A 19,318-nucleotide genomic window follows, 5' to 3' on the forward strand; every position below is an offset into this window, starting at 1 on the left:
TTCTTCCTCTCCCACTCCCTCTGCTTGTGTTCCCTCTCTCGCTGGCTGTCTCTGTCAAATAAATAAATAAAATCTTTAAAAAAATAAAAATAAAAAAATAAAGAGGGGATAGTACCTGCTACGCACCAGCAAGAGAGAAGAAATTATTTCTTTCATCACAGCAAAGTCATCTACCATTCAACTGTCTGGGGTACCAAGAAGCAGCTTCTCTTACCTCTACGTGCCCACTGCTGGCACAGAGAAAGCAAACCACTCTGGGTGTTATAGGAACAGAGGTCAAGATTCCTAAGCCTCCCATCTCCCACACATTTTCTGCTTCACAGTCCTCCTGTAGAGAGAGAGACGGATCATTTATGAAAGTGTTCCAGTGACACAAGCTTTGGATTGAGAGCAAGGCCGGCAAGCATACAATCAGAGTGACAGCAGAGCGGCACGAAGACTTCGTTTCAGTGGGTTCAAAAATAATGGCTGCTTTAAAAAATTTTCATCTCAGACACAAACTGTTAAAATGCTCACCTACTGGTTTAATTCATGTTAATAAGAACGCAAAGATATCCCAGGAGCGACTTTTCCTTAGAGTTTTGCTGATTCAAGCACGCATCATGGTTGGAGAATTCCCACGCGCAAGATTTACTTCCTCAGACGCTGTTCTCATCCGCATGCACTGTCTCGCTTAGGCTGATGCCCGTGTTTGTCCGTCAGCTCACAAACGGTGACCTCACGACACTGACCAGAGCTCCCTCACACCTGAACCCACCTGCCGACGGTAGTTCTTTTCCCTGACTGGGTGCTGAACTCCCCCTTTCATCAACACCTCGGACAACATCACTTTCGATCTGAAGTCCATGACGCGCGACACACTCCATGGTCACGAAACAGTTTTACCTTAAAGTCTACTCTGATCCTGTGGACTCCGTCTGCTGGGATTTTTTGCTTCGAACTATTGCCATTGGAGAGAGTGCTGAGGATGTTCAAAGTGCCTGTGTTCTCCTGCTTACTGACTGGAGGTGGCTTTTCCTACAGAGACAGGAGATGGATAAAGAACAAAACCACGTCCTACTTGCCTTCACTCTTGCAACAGGTAACAATGCAAACAGCAAACCTTACTAATAGCTCTGGAGAACACGTTTCCAACACAAGTATCCCACAGATCCTTTTTTCCATGGGGGCTTTTTATGTATGCAGGACAGCCCTAGGAGAATTCCAGAACTCTCCCTCCTGTGGGTTTTTGTCTTGCTTCTTTGTGGTCCATGATGCCAGCTGACGTTGTTGGCACCATGAAACTGAAGTGACAGCATGGGAATAGTCTATTTTGCCGTTCTTCTACATCTTTGAGCTGCACATCGAATGTGGGGCTGATCATTCCACTCGTGTTTAAGCTGTCTAGGATGGTCACAACAGTGTTCACAGCTCTGTGACCATCAGTGATTTCAATCTGTCAGTGTTACCACGCTTTAGCACCGCAGTCAGAAGCCAGACAGTTAAGACCCTGGCACCTGCCTCTCTTTGGCACTGCTGACAGTCTTGAGAGCACCGGCCAGGACGCTCACGCACACCATTATGGGGACACAGACAGACAGCGGAAAGAACCCGAAGATTCTTTTTTTTAAACATTTTCTTTAAAGGTTACTTATTTGAGAACGAGGAAGAGTGCATGCGCGCACAGAGAGAGGGACAGAGGGAAATGTGGAGGGAGACTGTGCTACCCAATGCAGGGCTTGATCTCACGACCCTGAGATCACGACCGGAGCCAAAATCAAGAGTCGGACGCTCCACTGACTGAGACACCCAGGTGCCCCAAGCCAAAAGATTCTTAAAGACTCTCTCTCTCCACATAGTAAACGTAGTGGACACAGGGAAGGGGCCTGCTGTAGACGAATGTCGCTAAAGGATGCTGGGCCAAAAAACAATCACAGTAAGCGGCCTATGGTGTCAGCCTAAGCACAGAAGGCCACAAAGCAAGGGAAAGACAAAAAACAAAATGATCTAAAGTCTAAACCTGCAGTTTGTTCATTCTAAGAAAGTCCACTGCCATCTACAGGGAAGCAGATACGCGGTTTCATTCACTCAATCACGTAAATGTCAAGGATAAGACTATGTCCCTACAGAGTGGAACACATCCCTGAGCAATGGCAGAGAAACAAATCTCTCCTCACCTTTTCTTTTGGTTTTTGTTTTACAGGAATACTTGGGCGAGGAGCCACTTTTTTCTGCTTGCTTTGCTCTGGACCTAAAGAATTCAAAATAAATTGCAGTCAGACGCCACTAAACTCAGAGTTCGCGCTACACAGCAATGACCACCTCAGGACTTACTGGCCTGGGAAGAAAGGGGCATCAGAAAACACAAAAACCGACTGAAACTCTAGGCTTTACATAGGAAATTAAGACAATATCTCCAACTTAACTGGTTTTTTGCTTCTATTTCTTTATTATCATATAAATAGCTTAAAAGAGCTAATTTTCCTTAACTAAAGGCTTAAAAATATACATTTCGAGTCTCCAAATGCTGTGTAAGAAAGACAATGGTGTTCTTTGCTGGTACTTCTGGTTCAGCAACTCCTTCTTGCCTTCCTCACTCACCTGATTCTGGTGGTGGAGGCTGCTTTTTCTTGGGCTCACTAGGAGTGGTCTTGGGAACTTCTTTTCTCGGCGGTGCTGTGTTTGGTGGCTGTGGAGGGGTGACTGGCACTGGCTGGGAGGCCTGCTTGCTGGACTTCCTGGAAGCTGGAGTGGTAACTTGTTTAGATTCAGGAACTGGGGCGGAGGCGTTTCCTTCTTCGCTCTTTTCCTCGATGGGCTTTCGAGGCGGGGGTTCGCTATTGCTTTTCTTGGGGGCAGGGTCCTCTCTTGCTGACGGGGCAGGTTTCTGACCAGAGTCCACCACACTCTTCCCAACATTGCTCTCCTTGCTCTCTTTCTTTTCGCTGGTTTTAGACTTTTTCTCTTTCTTTTTCACAGCTGAGGGGAAAGAACCAAGAGGATTTATCTATAAGTAAGAAAAACTTTCTCTAAGGCAGAAGCACAGGAATGTAACACAATCTTATCCACAGTGCCCTGCGGCTAAAGTTGACACTGGAAGGAGCAAGTTGGTCACAGGAGACAGGGATACTTGTGTTGGAACGGGCTGGAATTGTTAAGGGATTTAAAAATGTTTCTGATTATGGAAAATTTCATAGTAAAGGGAGTAGTAAAATGAACCCTCCTGTAACTACCACCCAGCTTCAACAAACACCAGCTCGCTGGGAAGAGCAGTTAAACAAGCAAACACACGAACAACTAGCAGCCTATTCACACTAGATGCATGACTGTGTGGCGTCAGAGCAGGAAGCATTTGGGGAAGATCTTTTCACAACGCTACCTTTTGCTTGCTTCTGAAGGTAGGCTTTGGAAGGCATCCATTGTAGATTCTGACATTTTCTCATCCTAGGATAACAAGGGATACCATAAAGTAAACTACATTTAGAAGAAAAGCCATTGAAACAAGTGTTAATTTCTCTACCAAGAATCAGTGAACGTTTACTAGCATTCATCTTGAGAGTTGAAAAAAGTACTCAGACTGAATCTGAGCCTCTGAATGCTTCGATCAGCAATTTTACCTACCTTTAGGGTCTAAAAGGAGTAAATATCAAATTATTTTTGAAATGGGACTCAAATTTCTTATAACCCAGCACTAACTAGCAGCACACACAAAATGACCAGCTGGTGTTTCCTATAGTCAAATCGGTTCTGCTCCCTTATGAGATTAATATTCACATGGTAATCTGAATACAAATGGACTAAAATTAACCAACAAGTCCTTTGTCTGATACTACATCGCTACAGGTCTATCTCAGGGCTTTGATATGTATATTCACCCCTCAATTTAATGAAACTAAAACTTACTCTGAAGTCTAAAACTGAGCTAAATCCATTTCAACCCCTAAATTATAGTGCAGGTCTATATTGCAATCCTGTACCTTTCTGCTGATCAGCGAATTGTCTCACTTCTTTCCACTAACGGGACTGAGACAAGATTCTTGCTTAAGGCCAAAACTAAACCAAAGCACAGAACTACTTACTGTCTCCTAGAAACTGTCTCCCCTGAACTAAAGTCTCCCAACCACATTTTTTTTAAATTTATTTTTTATAATAATTTTTTATTATGTTATGTTAGTCACCATACAGTACATCCTTAGTTTTTGATGTAGTGTTCCATGATTCATTACGTGCATATACCACCCAGTGCTCCATGCGATACGTGCCCTCCTTACTACCCATCACCGGCCTAGCCCATCCCCCACGCCAACCACATTTTCTATAAATGACTTTCACGTTACCATTCATTCAGCAAATACCTATTGCTAATATCTACTCCTGCTGCCAAGCACGTTATGAGATGCTCGGTCACTAAAATTTGTTCGTGCAACTTTCTTGATCCATTTAACACAAATTACCCCAAAGAGCAGAAAGTGATTCCACAAACTGACTAAAAAAAGGGAGAAAAGATCAAGTAATCAAAACTGTCAGATCAAAAACTCTCCACACGCATGAAAATACTCTGGAAGTTAGAAAGCCAAGGGTCTTACACTAAGGTATCACCACTTTTTCCTGAATGCCATAAAGACTAACTAATTTCAGTTGACCTGAAAAATTATAATACGAATAGATATTATAATATATAGTTAAATCCAATATAAATTATAGCTCAATTATATATAAAAATTATACATACATGTGATTTATATGTAACTTCTATAATATAGAAAATATAAATATATAAATTCGTCAGTTTTTTACGTAGACGCCCCCCAGAGCTGCACTGATACGGTAGCCACTAGGCACATGTAGTCATTTAAATTTAAATTAATTGAAATGCAATGCAATTAAATATATAGTTCCTCAGTCCCACTAACCACACGTCAAGTGTTCCACAGCCACGTTCGGCTAATGGCTACCACACGGACTTAGCAGACAGAGAACGGTTCCGCCACTGCAGGACTTTCTACCAGACAGCACTACCTCGAGTACTTCTTATTCGAGGACAGCCCAAACCTAGCCACATCGCAAAATCCAACTCTGCAACTAAGCTTGCACCGCAAGGAGACTCAACACAACCACTTTGTTCTCGGATCCATCCCTGCAACGGACCAGGCACACACACACCCTCCGTGGCTGAGAGGTCAACCGCGCAGAGTAAGACACCCACTCACTTGCAGCACTGCTTCTTTATATTTCGGCCACCAAACTTGGGTTTGTCTAAGCAATTAGTACAAACACCACAGTCCTCAGGCACCTGGCAGCCGGGACACTGCCCACACCGCCTGGATCGTCGCCCTTTCTTTACTGGAGGTTCCTGAGGCGCCTTGTTTCTGGTAACGGGTTTAATTGGTTTGATGGGTGGAGCGAGAGGTTCAGCATCTTCTGAGCCAGCAATTGATGACTTGTCTGTTAAAGAAACGTGTCGTTAGTTCTAAGGGAGTATCTAATTCCTTCGCGGGAGTAGAGGCGGAATTCCCCAAAATCCATTTATATCATTATATACATTCAAGCCTCATTTTAATTGGGGCTCCAAAAATGAAATACGTCATCATAAAAATGTTCATATGTAGAAGTCAGAGCCTGTTTTAAATAATTCTTTAAATGTTTTAAAACACCTATAACTTGCAGCTTGGTGAAAGCACAAATCCAGACACTGCAGTCTAACCTAAAACCAAGAATGCGAACTGAATGCTTCTTAAGATTCTCTAAACCTCTACATTTTGTATGAGCAGTCACCTGGCATTTAAGTCACCCATCACCTAAATGCAACCATGAGAATGTGCCTCACAGACCTCCAACCACAGGGAACGTAACTAACTGACCAAGGGCCCCAACAGCTGTGTTCTGAAATCCAATGGTACACCGAGGCCACACTTACCATGGGGGTTGCTCCTAGGCAGTGACTGAGCATGGCAGGGAAACTAAGGCGACCCTGTTCCTGGGAGACACAAAACTCCCCTGACAGTCGGCTTTTGCTCAAGGACTCCCCGACAGCCTTGCCAAACTCTCTGGGAAAATAGTCTGGGAAGATTCTGCCCAACCCTCCCTCCCTCTCTCTTCTTGGGGTCAGACTTGCACAGCAGCCTGACCGTTGTCCTAGCCTTCCCCAGCTCCCTCCCATTTTCTCTCTCGGGCCTTTTCTCTAGTGTAATCCCTGCACACTTAATACACCCTTGCCATATGCTTTTTGGAGGACCCAGACTAACACATAGTGCTATGAAGAGACTACTAGGTATCCCCAGAATGACCAGCAAACAAATCAAATGTCTGTTCAGACTTCGAGGTTGACACCCCTGACCTACCATCATTCCCCATGGAAGACAAAATCTTTTCTCGTTCTTCCCATGGTAAGGCACTCAGGGTGGGCATGTCATCAGGAAACACAGCTCGTTTTCGGCCAAGGGCAACAGCAGCTCTTCTGCAGACATGTTTAATGCGGGGTCCTCGCACAGAGGTCTCTGATGAATCACTTTCTTGACCCTGAATAAGAGGCAAGTCAAAACAAACAACAGCAAGCATACATGTTGAAAATGTAATTAAATGAAGCCAAGGTTCAGCTGGTAGGTTATTACAATCTAGAATCAACACATACAACTCTAGCTATTCTCAGCTGATAAGCCATGACAATCTACAGAAATCGACTAGTTCTGTATCCTACAATTGGCAGCAAAAAAGGGGGGCAGAGCTTTTAATAAAAAAAACCCAGAAATCAACTAAGTTTTTATTCCACATTATACTAGTGCTTTAAATTCCCCTCAAATAAATAAATAAATAAACAAACAAACAAACAAATAAATAAATTCCCCTCAAAGCTCAAGCTGCCAGTCTACGTTATCCAAAAGTTTGGCCTGAAGTTAACAGGGCTTATCTAGTCACAGACTATTTCTTCTATTTCCCCAATCGAGGGAGTAGGGGAAACAACTTATAAATGTAAGCATGAAAGGCCACAGCTCTGCACAGAAACATCTCGCATTTTAAAGAGCCAATGCTCCTATCACTAGGAGGCTAACCAAAAAAATCCAAAATGGTATCAGAAATAATCCCATCATACTCCTACTAGAACTCTCAACTGGCAAAATTCTAAAGCTAAATATGGCCCTAGGATGAATAACATGAAAAACCTAAACGTGTGGTCACCTTAACCTAACTCAGTGTGTTGGCGTAAATATGTACCTACTACATGGCAATTTTTAAAAAGCGCCTAAAGATCAGGTTTTCTCAGAAAAGGCCAGTGCCTAGGTACCTATGTTAAAAAAAAAAAAAAAAAGCTGTTCTTTGTAAAATTTGTCTTCATCTTAACGAACTGAATCCTATAGCTTTTCTGCCTGGAACTTAAGGCTAAGTGCTTCTCATTTGTGTTCTGCAAAAGCCTATTATCTATTGCTCTAATCACTTGCCACTCAGAGGAAGAGAAGCCCTCCCACCCGTTTTCTATAGTAAACAACAGTAAAACAATCTGACTACAAAATGCAGGTGCAAAAATGCACCTTCAACATTAAGTCACAGTACTGCACTACACCAAACCCATGAAGTACAGACTACCTTTCAGTCTTAAGTCACCACCTCCCTGTGCATCCCGGTCCAGCGATCGCCGTGCCTCTCAAACATGTCTCACACTTTTTCATCTCTACCCACACTGGGCCCCCTGTTTAGAATGCTCTCCCCTATGGCGACTGGCTGGCTCAGTTGGTTAAGCGTCTGACTCTCGATTTCAGCTCAGGTCATGATCTCAGGGTGTGAGGTCCAGCCCTGCGTTGGGTTCTGTGCTGGGCGTGGAATCTGTTTAAGATTCTCTCTCTCCCTCCCCCCCCCCCGCCCCCGCCCCCTCGAGGGTGTGCACGCTTTCTCTCAAAAAAAAACAAAAAAAAGAAAGAAAGAAAGAAAAGGAAAAGAACAGTCTCCCCTGTCATTTCCTACCTATCAAAATCCTACCAGTCCTTGAAGGACCACTGCAAATGCCACCACCTCCTCTGACCCTGATTCCCAGAACTAGCTACCATGGAAACACTTCGCCTAAAACAGGGCTCGATAAACTACGTAGAGTTTAACAGGCAAGATGGGAAAAAGTACCTGTGCTTTGGGCTGGTCGGTCTGTTTTAGACTCTTACTCTTCTCAATCTTGCAGAGCTGGGCTTTGGCCTTTTTTAGGAGGCTGGCAACCCTCTTGTCCGTCATAGGAAGCTTGTCTGCCTGAGCCAACATGGAGCCTATGGAGGAAGTGGAATGTTTAACAGTGCTAGATGAAGGAGTGGAAAGGCAGAGGGTTTTCTCCTTCTCCAGGGATGGGGCAGTTGGGCCGAGGTCCAAGTTGTTTTTTTCCAGATTTCCTCTCCCTTTCTTTATAAGTATTTTGGTTTTGACAGCTGTTGTATCCCCAAGAGTCACAGAAGCAATATCAGTCCCAGAATCAAGCGATGAAGACTTCTTCCGCCCTGTTGCTTTTTTGGCAGAAGATGAAGTGGCAACATCTTCACCGACAACCTTGTCTTTGGAAACCCTACCCACAGGATACAAAGCAGAGCTACTCTGAATTTCTGATCCCTTTTTCCTTTTCTCTTTCCTTGACTCCCGCTTATTCTCTTTTTCTCTCTCCCGGTCTCTCTCTCTACTCTTGTCCTTCTCCACGCTCTTGTCAGCATCTCGATCTTTGGACAGCTCCTCAGGGGCCTTGTCTTTATTTCTCCCTCTTTCAGTCTGAGAGCCTGGGGTAAACCAAGGGAAGAGAGGAGTGGGGCTGCCGGATGAAAATGGCTCTGCTGGAGCACTAGCCTGCTTCCTTGGTCTCTGGCTTTTCTCTGCAGATTCCCCAGCCTGAGTCAGGGAATGAGAAGGAAAAGTAAAAGTCGGGTTTAAGGCACTAGTGGCAAGAGGACTAACAGATATGCTTAACGAGGAAGAGACAGAAGACGGCGGGGTGAGAGGTGACAGCTCAGCAGTACTAAGCCTTCCACTTCTTGTCCTCATGGAGTGAGAAGGAGATCGTGGTTCAGATCGAATAGGGCTAAAGACTTTTCTTTTCCTTTTTCTGTTGGATACTCCTGAAGAAGATGTCCCAGCAGAAGTTCGATTACTAGGCAAGGTGACAGACTCAAATATTCTAGAGTGAGCCTCACTTGGAGTAAATCTCGGAGCTCTCAGAAGAGGGCTCCTTTTGTGCATATCGAACCTTGTTCCAGAGTGGAGTGGTGAGAACAATCGGGCTGAAGCAGCAGTACCGGATGTAGAAAAACCGGACGCGAAGCCAACATCCTCAGGAGTCAGTGGAGGGGGTCGGAAATTATCAAATATTGGTTTGCGAATAAGACCTTCTTTGGCATACTTTGCTGAGGAAAAGTACTGTGGCTCTGACCTAGAATGCTTTAAAGAAGTCCACCTAAACGTCGGTTCTCGCAAAATAGACTTGCGCTTCCCTTGCATGGGAGCAGCAGAAGCAGGCAGAAACGGCGATGCTAAGGGGATGGTCGGAGGCATGAGCCACGGTGTGTGGTCGGAGATGCTGGAGGCTGGCTGCAGCGGCGGGGGCGGAGTGAGCAGAGGCGGAGGCGGGGAGGACGAGGGCTGCTGCTGGGGGGCACTTTGCAGAGTCGATAGTTTTTTCGTTGTTCTAGATCCAAAACTTCTCTCTGACACGGAATACCTTCTGCTTCTCCTGTCATTACTATCGTTTTCTGGGGACTGGGAAATAGGCAGTGGAGTAGGAACTTCGGGGGTCTCGCTCCGCTCTTCAGGAAGCACCTGAATCTCCTCAGAGGCCTGAGAATCTGTGGAGGTATCAACACTGGGGCTACTAGATCGGGAGGAGTCTGAAGACATTTGAGAGGAGTGCTGAGAAGCTGCACTTGATTTTTCAGAAGATCCACAGGACGTGGCACTGAATCTACTGTTCGGTGTAGACTCTAGTCGGGCAATTTTAATTGGAGGGTCATAATCCTCATCCTCTATAAACCGCCGAGGGGTTTTAATGATCCGTGAGGAGATGGCACTGACAACAGGCATAATGAACTGTCGAATATTTTTGACCTGTGTCTTCACCTTTCTTCCCTGCAGCTGAGCTGCTTCTTTCTCAATTTTCTTTTGAGCCCCCTTTTTTGCCCTCTGCAAGAGCTGCTTAGCAATTGTTGCATCTGTCCTTTTAGAAGAAGGAATAATCCTAACCGGCTTAATCCTTCGAGGGCTTTGTCTGACTACTGTCTTATCTTCTTTTGTGAGTGGAGGTGTTCCTTCCTTGTCCTTCCGGACCTTCTGGGGCTTTTCCAGTTCAGAGTTAATGAGGAGGCCTGAAGGGGTCTTTATCCTCTCTGTCGATGGAGGCCTTCCTCGCCGTCGGACAATTTGTACCCCCTTCCTTCCTATTTGAAGCTTCCCTGTCTTAAACTTAGACTTGAGAGGAGAGAGTTTACCTGCTCTTAATTTTTTAATCTTTGTGGCTTGCTGAAATGTAGCAGAAGGTGTCCGTTTAATCTTTTTCAAGCTATCTTCCTTGCTTCCCTTTGGTAGCTCTGAAATGTCTTTTCCGTGTGTTATTTTGATTTTTACTCCAGGGAAGGTGGGGGGTCTTCCTCTCTTCTTTTCTATGCTTTTAGAATCTTTCTTCTTGATCTTATCTCCAGATTTGGTCTCTGATTTATTTAGAGGGGAAAACACTGACGGATCTGAGAGGATAGCTGAATTTCGGTCAGAGCCACTTCTAGGTCTCCCGCGAGGCTTTCGAGGGCTAGTTTTAACTGTGTATAAAAATTAAACAATGAAGAGCATACATTTAGCTTTGTAGTTCAGGTCGTGACTAAGCTGAATATACTTTAGCACAAGCCATTTTGTACTGACCTCTCCCTGGGTCTAGTGAGTCAATAAAACATCTTAATTTCACCAAAAACTTGCCTCAAAGAAACCAAGTAAATAACATTTCACCTAGAACATCTAACTTTTGGGACAGAACAACTAAGATAATGATAACAGATTTTCAACCAAGTGATTAATAAGCAAAACTGATCTTCCTACCATTTCAGGTGAGTGAGGGGATTTTTTGAATTAAAAAAAAAATAGGTTTACAAAAAAATCTATGCCACCTTTTCCATATCCTAGCCACCAAGATTAATATTTGAGAACATGTTCATAGTAAGTCATCCCATCTTTTTGGTGGAACTTTGGCTTTAATAAATTTGAACGAGGAGCTCTTCAATCAATAACATACCACCTTTTGTCGGGAAAGCACCTGGGCAGCTCAGCTTCCTACAGTTTCAGTCTGTTTTGTCAAAGTAAACTAAGAAAGCTTTATTGAATAGAAAAATGTTCATTCGTGAGACATCAGAATAAGATCACTGAACTCAGTGGCATGTGAACTCATCAGTGAAGTGACACGATGATGTGTCCGTTAATCTACTCCCCTACTTACAGGTTCTTGAACTAGTTAGTCCCAAGTCACAAAAAAAATTTAACCCTAATTGACGTCAAGAGCGAATCAACAATTTATTAAATCAGACTTCTTCTATTCTAAATAAAAGGAATTTGCTCATTTATAAATCAGCTCAATTTGCTACTTTATCAAGAGACTTTGATAAGTTTTCAAAATTTCTTTGCATAAACCTGGATTTTCTAAATGGATTAAGAGGTTCCTGGCCTATCACATCTTCTCTTCCCTCATGACTTTCCAATGTCGGTTATGACTCAACATTCTTCAGAGACTAAGACCTCCCCTAACAGGCATCAAAAGAGATTTATGCCAGTATGACGAACATTTTAGACTATGGAACCAACTTCCTAACAGAACAGAAATCAACAAAGGTCTTACCCTTGAGCTTTCGAAATATAAATGTTTTTCTCACCAATAACTTGAAACTTCCTTTAATACATTAAGGATTCATAAATCCATTCTCAATATATACTAATTACAACAAAAGTAACGGATTAGGAGACAGCAGGAAAACTAGGTTTCATCTCTTAAATAATGAAGCATACCCAGATGGTTTAAAAAACAAAAACAACAACAGGACAACATTCAAGGTAGAGTGATAACCATTCAAGGAAGGGCTGTGAATTAATCCTACCCAGAAGTATATCGCAAGATTCCTTATCATCATGCTAGACTTGAACCTGGCCACTCATAGGGTTTTATTAATCCGGAAAACCTCTTCTATCCAATTTTTAAAAGAATTTTTTGGTGGACAAGGAGAAAAACCAGAACAGAGAAGAGTCCAGCTCTGTTAATCCACAACATATTCAGAGAACTCAATAGTCAACTATGAGTAACCCCATCATGTATTTTCCCGGCCTCATTTTGTCATCTAGAAATGAAGGGTCAGACCGGATGATCTCTAAAATCATGTTGCTATATGAGGTTTCAGGATTTCATAGCATCTTCAAGAGAACATGGCTACCATCGAACTGGCACAGACACTGGGGTACTACGGGCTAACTCCTCCCAACTAGGATGGCAACACTCCCGCCACTTGGGAAAAAAGATACTGCTACGTGTTTGCGTTATATTACTATACAAACAACGACGACTCTTAAATGGAAGCCAGATGCTAACAAACATCAAGAACGAAGTCACTGTCGAAGAGCAAAACCACTGGCGACATCCTATTTAACTAGACTGCCCATCCAAATCAGAGCAAAGAAAACCATAGGAGAAGTCAAAATAGCAGCACAGATGGGGAATGGTTTTTTTCCTCAGAAGGTCCCTCTCCTATACAGACTAGAATTCTGCAAGCCATTGCATGCTATTTCCACTGAGGACTGATTGTCTTTCAGGAAACTTCTCAAAGTCTAGAATTTCAAGACATTTAGATATTTTCTTGGCGAGAACAATGACAAATAGTGCTTAAAAATGGAAATAACCCCATATCATTTTTATTTTCTTTATTTTAATACAGCCTTTCGAGAATGAGATAAAATAGTTTCATACAGTGCCAATATTTTGTTTTTAGTTCTTTGACAACAGTAGACCAAATTTCATCTGTAAAAAACAACAGTCAGATTATTCCCAAAGTTGTATATACTACTGTATCATTCAAAATCTGTGAATCTGGGGATGCTCTGAGTAGGTTACCTTCAATTCAACTACCAGGTCTTTTAGTCATTCCATGGAAATCGACCCCCCGCAATGCCTCAAGTAGTTCCCACAGAGAAGCATAATAAAGAATAAAGCATAAGTGGCCTGACAAAGAAGAACCCAGTAAAGAGGTCTAGTTCATAAGCCTTCTCCTACTTACTGTGAGAGAAAGGGAAGGATGTACAGCGCCCCCACCCCCCAGCAGTATTTAAGATCCTTTACAGGCAAAGAAAGCAAGGGGAAAGGGGAAGCCATGGTCTCTTAACAAACAAAAGGCACCATGCACTTAAGTGGCCATACCTGAAGGAGACCTTGTGGGGCTTCGTACTCGGACTTCTTCATCTGAGCCAAAACCTAAGAACTGCTCATCCTACAACAAAGGAAAATTATTTTAAAATCAGAAACAAAAACACAAGTGTGAACATATCCCAAAGAAATGCCCAGAGGAGAAACAAATGAATTTGGAAAATTAGACTCTATATATTAATCGTTATCATTTATACGGATAATATAAAACAAATAATATTGAAATCAATGGACCCAGTCATACAGCTTCATTACAGGCAAATAGGAGCTGTGTAGTAATTGAACAATGCACTGAAATGTTATCTTTGGTGCACAGTACACAGGGGACAGTCCTAAATTTCAAACTATAGATACAGCCCAAAACAATTAAAGAACGGCTTTAATTCAAGTAAGCAAATCAGTACAATGGCAGAAATATACAGCCCCAATAAAACAAACAAATCTTTTCAACAAGTAGATAAATTTACACACACATAAGGAATAACATAAACCATATCATAATCTCTTGTCTACTAAATATTAATAGAGACTGAAATTGCCATAATTGTCAGTTCCTTAACTCAGGAATTGACATTTGGATGTGATTTCTATACATTTGAGATCCAAAGATTCTCAACATGCATTTTATGGCATCACTTTAAAATGCCCTGTGATAAGAGACTTAATGGTGGGCAGCAGCGTTTGTGAAAGGGATCAGGAACTGACCGCATACAGGATGAAATCATGCATTCAAGAAGAACTCAGGGAAGCATCTTATTCTCTGTTATACTTGGAAAAGGCAAAAGGCAAAAGGCAAAAACTTCCCCTTACATCTAACTTTTAACCTGCCCTTTCAAAAAATTCCTTAAGGATTTAACTTATTTTGACAAGTTCTCAAGAAAGGTAGTCTATTTAAACAAACTGATGAACAGAAATTCACTGATTCAGAAACTGAGCTCTCCCCAGAAAGAGACGAGAGAGACAGAATTTCAGATTCCTGAAACAAAAGCCACATACAACAAGAATAAAATAAAGACTGAAAGACAGATTTTCTTTAACCTCCAATTTAGACTGATAAGCCAAGCCCCAAACTATGTTCCAACAATTAAAGCCCCAAATTTTCCTCTCAAGAGCAAAGACCACATGCATATGGACAACATCTGTGAATTTTCTGGAAAGTTGTCTTCCCAGTTAGTGTAAAGCTAGAGTCAGGTGCTAATCTGTCCAACCACTTATTAGTCAGGACTATATGGAAAGATACATGCAACCTTCTAGACAAATTAGCAGGTTCAGCTCTTAAATTTAAATGTTTTAAGGAGCAAAACGGTTGAGTCCAAGACCTTGCAAACTACACAACTGAGAGACAGTTCTTAGAATCTAAGGTTTTTGTTCTGAGGTTGCTAACATTATCAAAGCATTTAACTATTTAAGAAAAACCTGAAATTACCCTCTTCAAAGAGATTTGTCTGAAAAGCACTATAATTCCAAGAATGTGTAAAACCGAAATTTAAAGAATACAGAGTAGGGTGCTTTTTACAGTCTCTTCTCTCATCATTAAATTAAACTTAAATTCTTATTATGAATATTATTTGTGAATAAGAATAAATCTACCTCTTCGTCTTAAAACAAGTTAGGACAACCTCATACATGTGGGGCTTAACCCCAAATAAATTTCTGGAATGATTTTCAGAGTTTACACTTGCAAACGACAACATGAAAGAAAAAGAAGCCCAAACTCACAAGACCCAACTAATCCAAAAACCTGTCACAATAATGGAAATTCCCATACTGTTAATTTTTTTTTTTTTTAAGTAAGCTCTATGCCCAACATAGGACTTGAACTCCTGAGCCCCAGATCAAGACTCGCATGTTCTATCGACTGAGCCAGCGAGGCGCCCCCAGACTGTTATTTTTTTTTTTTTTAAGATTTTATTTATTTATTCGACAGAGACAGCCAGTGAGAGAGGGAACACAAGCAGGGGGAGTGGGAGAGGAAGAAGCAGGCTCATAGCAGAGGAGCCTGATGTGGGGCTCGAACCCAGAACGCCGGGATCATGCCCTGAGCCGAAGGCAGACACTTAACTGCTGTGCCACCCAGGCGCCCCCAGACTGTTAATTTTTAAAATATACTTTTGGGCAGGAAAAAAGGACATTTAAAATAGCAATCCTACAATGTACTTTGAGAAAAAAAGCAGGCAAAGAAAATAGCCCCATGGTAAGCTGCCTCAAATGCTGAAAAAAAGAAAAAAAAGTCAAAAACAACAACAACAAAAATGACAGTACCCTAGCATTTCAGAGGGGCCCAGTTCGCTTGTCGGCACATCACGTGACTAAGGAGCACACAGGCCTTACTGAGGACTCAGTTCTAGCACTTGCCGGCTATATGATATTAGACAAGTCACTAACTATTTTTATGTCTCTATGTCTTCATTTACTGAAGTGTTGTAAGGAGTAAATGAAATAATTTATGTAAATTATGTAATTATGTAAGATCACTCAGGAAATTATAAGGCAACATCCATACTGTAGTTCTCATTATTGATGTGGTTTTAGAAACTGACTCTGGAGGGTCCAAATGACTTGCCCAAGATTATACAGTTAGTTACAAAGACTTCCTACCAAAATCGCTACAATGTAAAATTATAAATATTTAAAGGAATCAAATAAATCATCTCCAGTACAAAATGTGCTATTCTTTCAGCTACCACAAAAGTTAACATGACGCCCATTTTCAGATCCTTAAAGTTTGATTTAATTCATTCTTTTCCTGCATTATCCTCATGGAACCACATGCTATTCTAGACACTTCACAAAGACGCCTGGAGGTTTCCCAACACTTCACCCGGGGACTAACTACACTGCTACATGCACGAATTTGATGCTCCCAGGGCTGCAGGGAGAGTTCTAGCAACTATGCATATAATAACTAACAGGTGAAGTATCCAACAGGTTAGGTAATGAAAGATCATTAATCCTTAAAAGAAATGGAAGAGATCCACACTGCTATGTTCACCATCAGCCTTAGTGAGTCACTTCTGGATTTCAAACTTTCACAAAATGTTAACTATACAATCCCAATTGCCATGCGCTGGAAAACAGAGTACTACTGAGCTGTCAAGCGGTAATTGAACTAACTGCCAATGTTTAAATTTCACGAGTACTTTCCAACATGACAGAAAGCGTTAACTCTTTCCTTATGATCTCGTAGTTGGAATAAGAAAAGAATGAGCAATCAAAAAAGACTCCACTTCCCCCAAGAACTTTCTTTTCGCTTGAAATATAGGCTGACTTCTTCAAGCTTGCTTAAAAAAATAACTACCCATTGTTTAAATAATCCAGACAGTTAAGCCAAAAACAAAAGCCTGCATTGTTATGTTAAAGAGCTCTAGCCTTCTGACTCTGAACTTCCAAGTAAGAGCCATTAAGAAGAAGAAGAAGAAGAAGAAGAAGAAGAAGAAGAAGAAGAAGAAGAAGAAGAAAAAGAAGAAGAAAGAAAAAAAAAAAAAAGGAAAGAAATCTAAGGGAAGCCAAGTCGAGAACGCTCTGGGAAAGAGCTGCTACAAGAGAGCTTGCTCAGTGGAAGGCCTTCCTGTCTCCCTCTCATCTCGCTCCCATCACCGTCTTTCACACGTGGGGTTCCTGGAAGATGTGGTCAACCAGGTAACAGTGCGGGCCTCCCAAGGATTTAGACTTGTCTAAAATCAAAAAACTAAGGCAAAATGTCTACCAAAAAAGCCAACAAAGGGAGCTACAATTAAATCCACGTTTGGCACTGTAGCATCATAAGCCTGGACAGCCCTGGAGAAAGAAAGGACAGGAGACACCAGGCCACACATGATCAAGTATTCCTGGGAACTGGGCCCAAACAGCCATTCGTCACACATACTTTTCCTTTCAGTATGGCTTTCTCTGATGAGCACAGCATTCCAAGACAGAGTACAGGGAAGAGCCATCAAACCAATGCCTTCTGAACAGTGATGTCCTTGGAGTCCAGATTGCCAAGATTTTAACACTCTCTTTCCCCCAAACATAGAAAAATATCCTTGCCAAGTTGAGCACTGTAAAACACTGTTATGTCATATCAAGAATGCAGTAAACCTACCTGATGTCACTTCCTGAATCAAATCTAATTGAAAAAATAATAAATGTGTAGAATGTCTGTCTTTATAACCCATACCGCTAACTCTAGGGTAACCAATTACTTGAGAACTTCTGGCATACCTGGACCAGGTATACCTCTACTACATTCTACTTTACTTATAAGTACCTTGACATTTGAGGATTTTTATTTTAATGGAAGAATTTTAATTCTTTAGTGTCTGGTTCTATTTGTAAATGATGGGGCAACAGGAATATACTTTTTTGCACAAGAGAACCTAAGTGAACCCAAAATAAGTATTCAGATAATAATGTTTACATATAGAATATAAAGAAGACATGTGAGAAAAATACATGAAATTCTGTTTCAAGGAATTATGTACTACCGAGCCAACTTTTCAAACAAAGCGCCAGTTCTTTTACTTGTTCGTTCATTCAAAAACCATTTACATGCTTGCCATTTATATGGTATCTACTCCAGATGCAAAGATAAGTAAGACATGATTCCTGCTCCCAAAAAGTATCTAAAGGCAGACAGGCAGGTGCACAATTTCATTCTTCCTTTCAAAAACCAATGCCAGTGAAGGATAGTTACTATGTAACTCGTATTCTGGAATAAAAAATTGGCTTACATCTTGGAACAGTTCATTCTTCCTCTTATATTAGTATTCGGTTCATAGAGAAACATTCAACAAATTTCAAAATCCTTCCAAAGGACGGCAATGTGTATTTCCAACCCTCAGTACTGCAACTAGGCACCACTCCAGCGTTAGCAATCAGAGTTTAGGTAATCGAGACCTAAACCATCTGTACTGATTAGACGTGACACAGTTCCTAGTAACACCAGGGATCTGATAAACTTTCAACTGATCGACCTCAATGCCTTTTCCTCCCTATCCCCAACTAAAATACACAGATTTTTAGTTCCTCCCTTAAATTCTTCCCAGTTTACCATAGTCAGAGCAAAAATTACTCACCTGGAGTTCTTCACCTCCCAGGCTAAGGTGGAGGTTCCAAAGCTAATCTGAAAACTTTTCTATTAAATAAACAAGCTCAGCCACTTCCAGCCTCAGATGAATAAGGTCTAGGATAAGTCGGCTCACATTCTTTCTTTTCTAGCAAGAGACTCCGAATAAGTGGTAGGTTTCTCAGACATGCCCCTTAGCAACCGTATCTTCGCATATTCGGTCTCCAAAATGTTTAGTCTTAAGAGTTTGAATAATCAAAGTTCTTCAACTACAAAGGTTTATCAGTGAATCAACTGGAGATTAACATCAATAACCACAGACAGTATCAAAATCACCCCAATACTCTTTAATTGTTTGAAATTCTTTGAAATTTGAAGCTTCTAAGTTTTGGTATCATCAGATATGGCTTCATCATATGAGGAGGCCACAGGAGAACTAAGATCACGAAGGACAACCAAAGAAGATGAAGGAACATCGCAGAAGCATACTGTGTATCTCAGTTCTAGGTAAAAAGGAGTAACATGGCTCCTTTGGGAGTTTATTCCAGTCACCTCTCACTTCTGCTGGTACATTTCCCTTTGTGTCTCCGGCTTCTAGCTCTAAAACACCAAGGTCTTGATGTTGCATTTTAAAGACATGTACACATAATTACTAGTACTTAATTCGCATAAGGGATTTTTAAAAATGTGTTTACATGTTTATTTCCTTCTCTAGAGTGTTACTCTTTGAGGATAGGGACAGTGTACTTATTTTTGTATTCCCAGTATCTGGCACAAACTTGGCACTCAATAAATGTAAAATGAAAATAAAAGAAACACAATTGTTTATAAAACATTAAGTAGCTACTGTGATAATAGCACTGTAGTAGAAAATACTGGTAGACTCCAAATAATTAGAC

General features: G+C 41.6%; 1 protein-coding gene across 7 annotated transcripts in view; it reads right to left on the minus strand.

The window, feature by feature from the left end:
* The window catches only part of KMT2A (lysine methyltransferase 2A), a 79,760-nt gene that overhangs the window by 40,435 nt on the left and 20,007 nt on the right, over positions 1 to 19,318 (minus strand). For 5 of the 7 annotated variants that reach the window (XM_045797905.2, XM_045797900.2, XM_045797904.2 and 2 more), the window contains 9 exons: positions 13,370 to 13,439; positions 8,089 to 10,742; positions 6,321 to 6,498; positions 5,190 to 5,424; positions 3,359 to 3,423; positions 2,581 to 2,958; positions 2,157 to 2,230; positions 886 to 1,017; positions 215 to 328 (listed from right to left, as the gene is read on the minus strand). In XM_045797905.2, coding sequence (XP_045653861.2) covers positions 215 to 328; positions 886 to 1,017; positions 2,157 to 2,230; positions 2,581 to 2,958; positions 3,359 to 3,423; positions 5,190 to 5,424; positions 6,321 to 6,498; positions 8,089 to 10,742; positions 13,370 to 13,439 — 3,900 coding nt within the window. The remainder of the gene's footprint in view (positions 1 to 214; positions 329 to 885; positions 1,018 to 2,156; positions 2,231 to 2,580; positions 2,959 to 3,358; positions 3,424 to 5,189; positions 5,425 to 6,320; positions 6,499 to 8,088; positions 10,743 to 13,369; positions 13,440 to 19,318) is intronic. The other 2 variants (XM_087868400.1, XM_087868399.1) reach the window with 1 other exon arrangement.

The sequence above is a fragment of the Ursus americanus genome, chromosome 16, assembly GCF_024610735.1.
Source record: "Ursus americanus isolate L20-20 chromosome 16, mUrsAme1.1.p, whole genome shotgun sequence".
In the NCBI taxonomy this organism is placed as follows: domain Eukaryota; kingdom Metazoa; phylum Chordata; class Mammalia; order Carnivora; family Ursidae; genus Ursus; species Ursus americanus.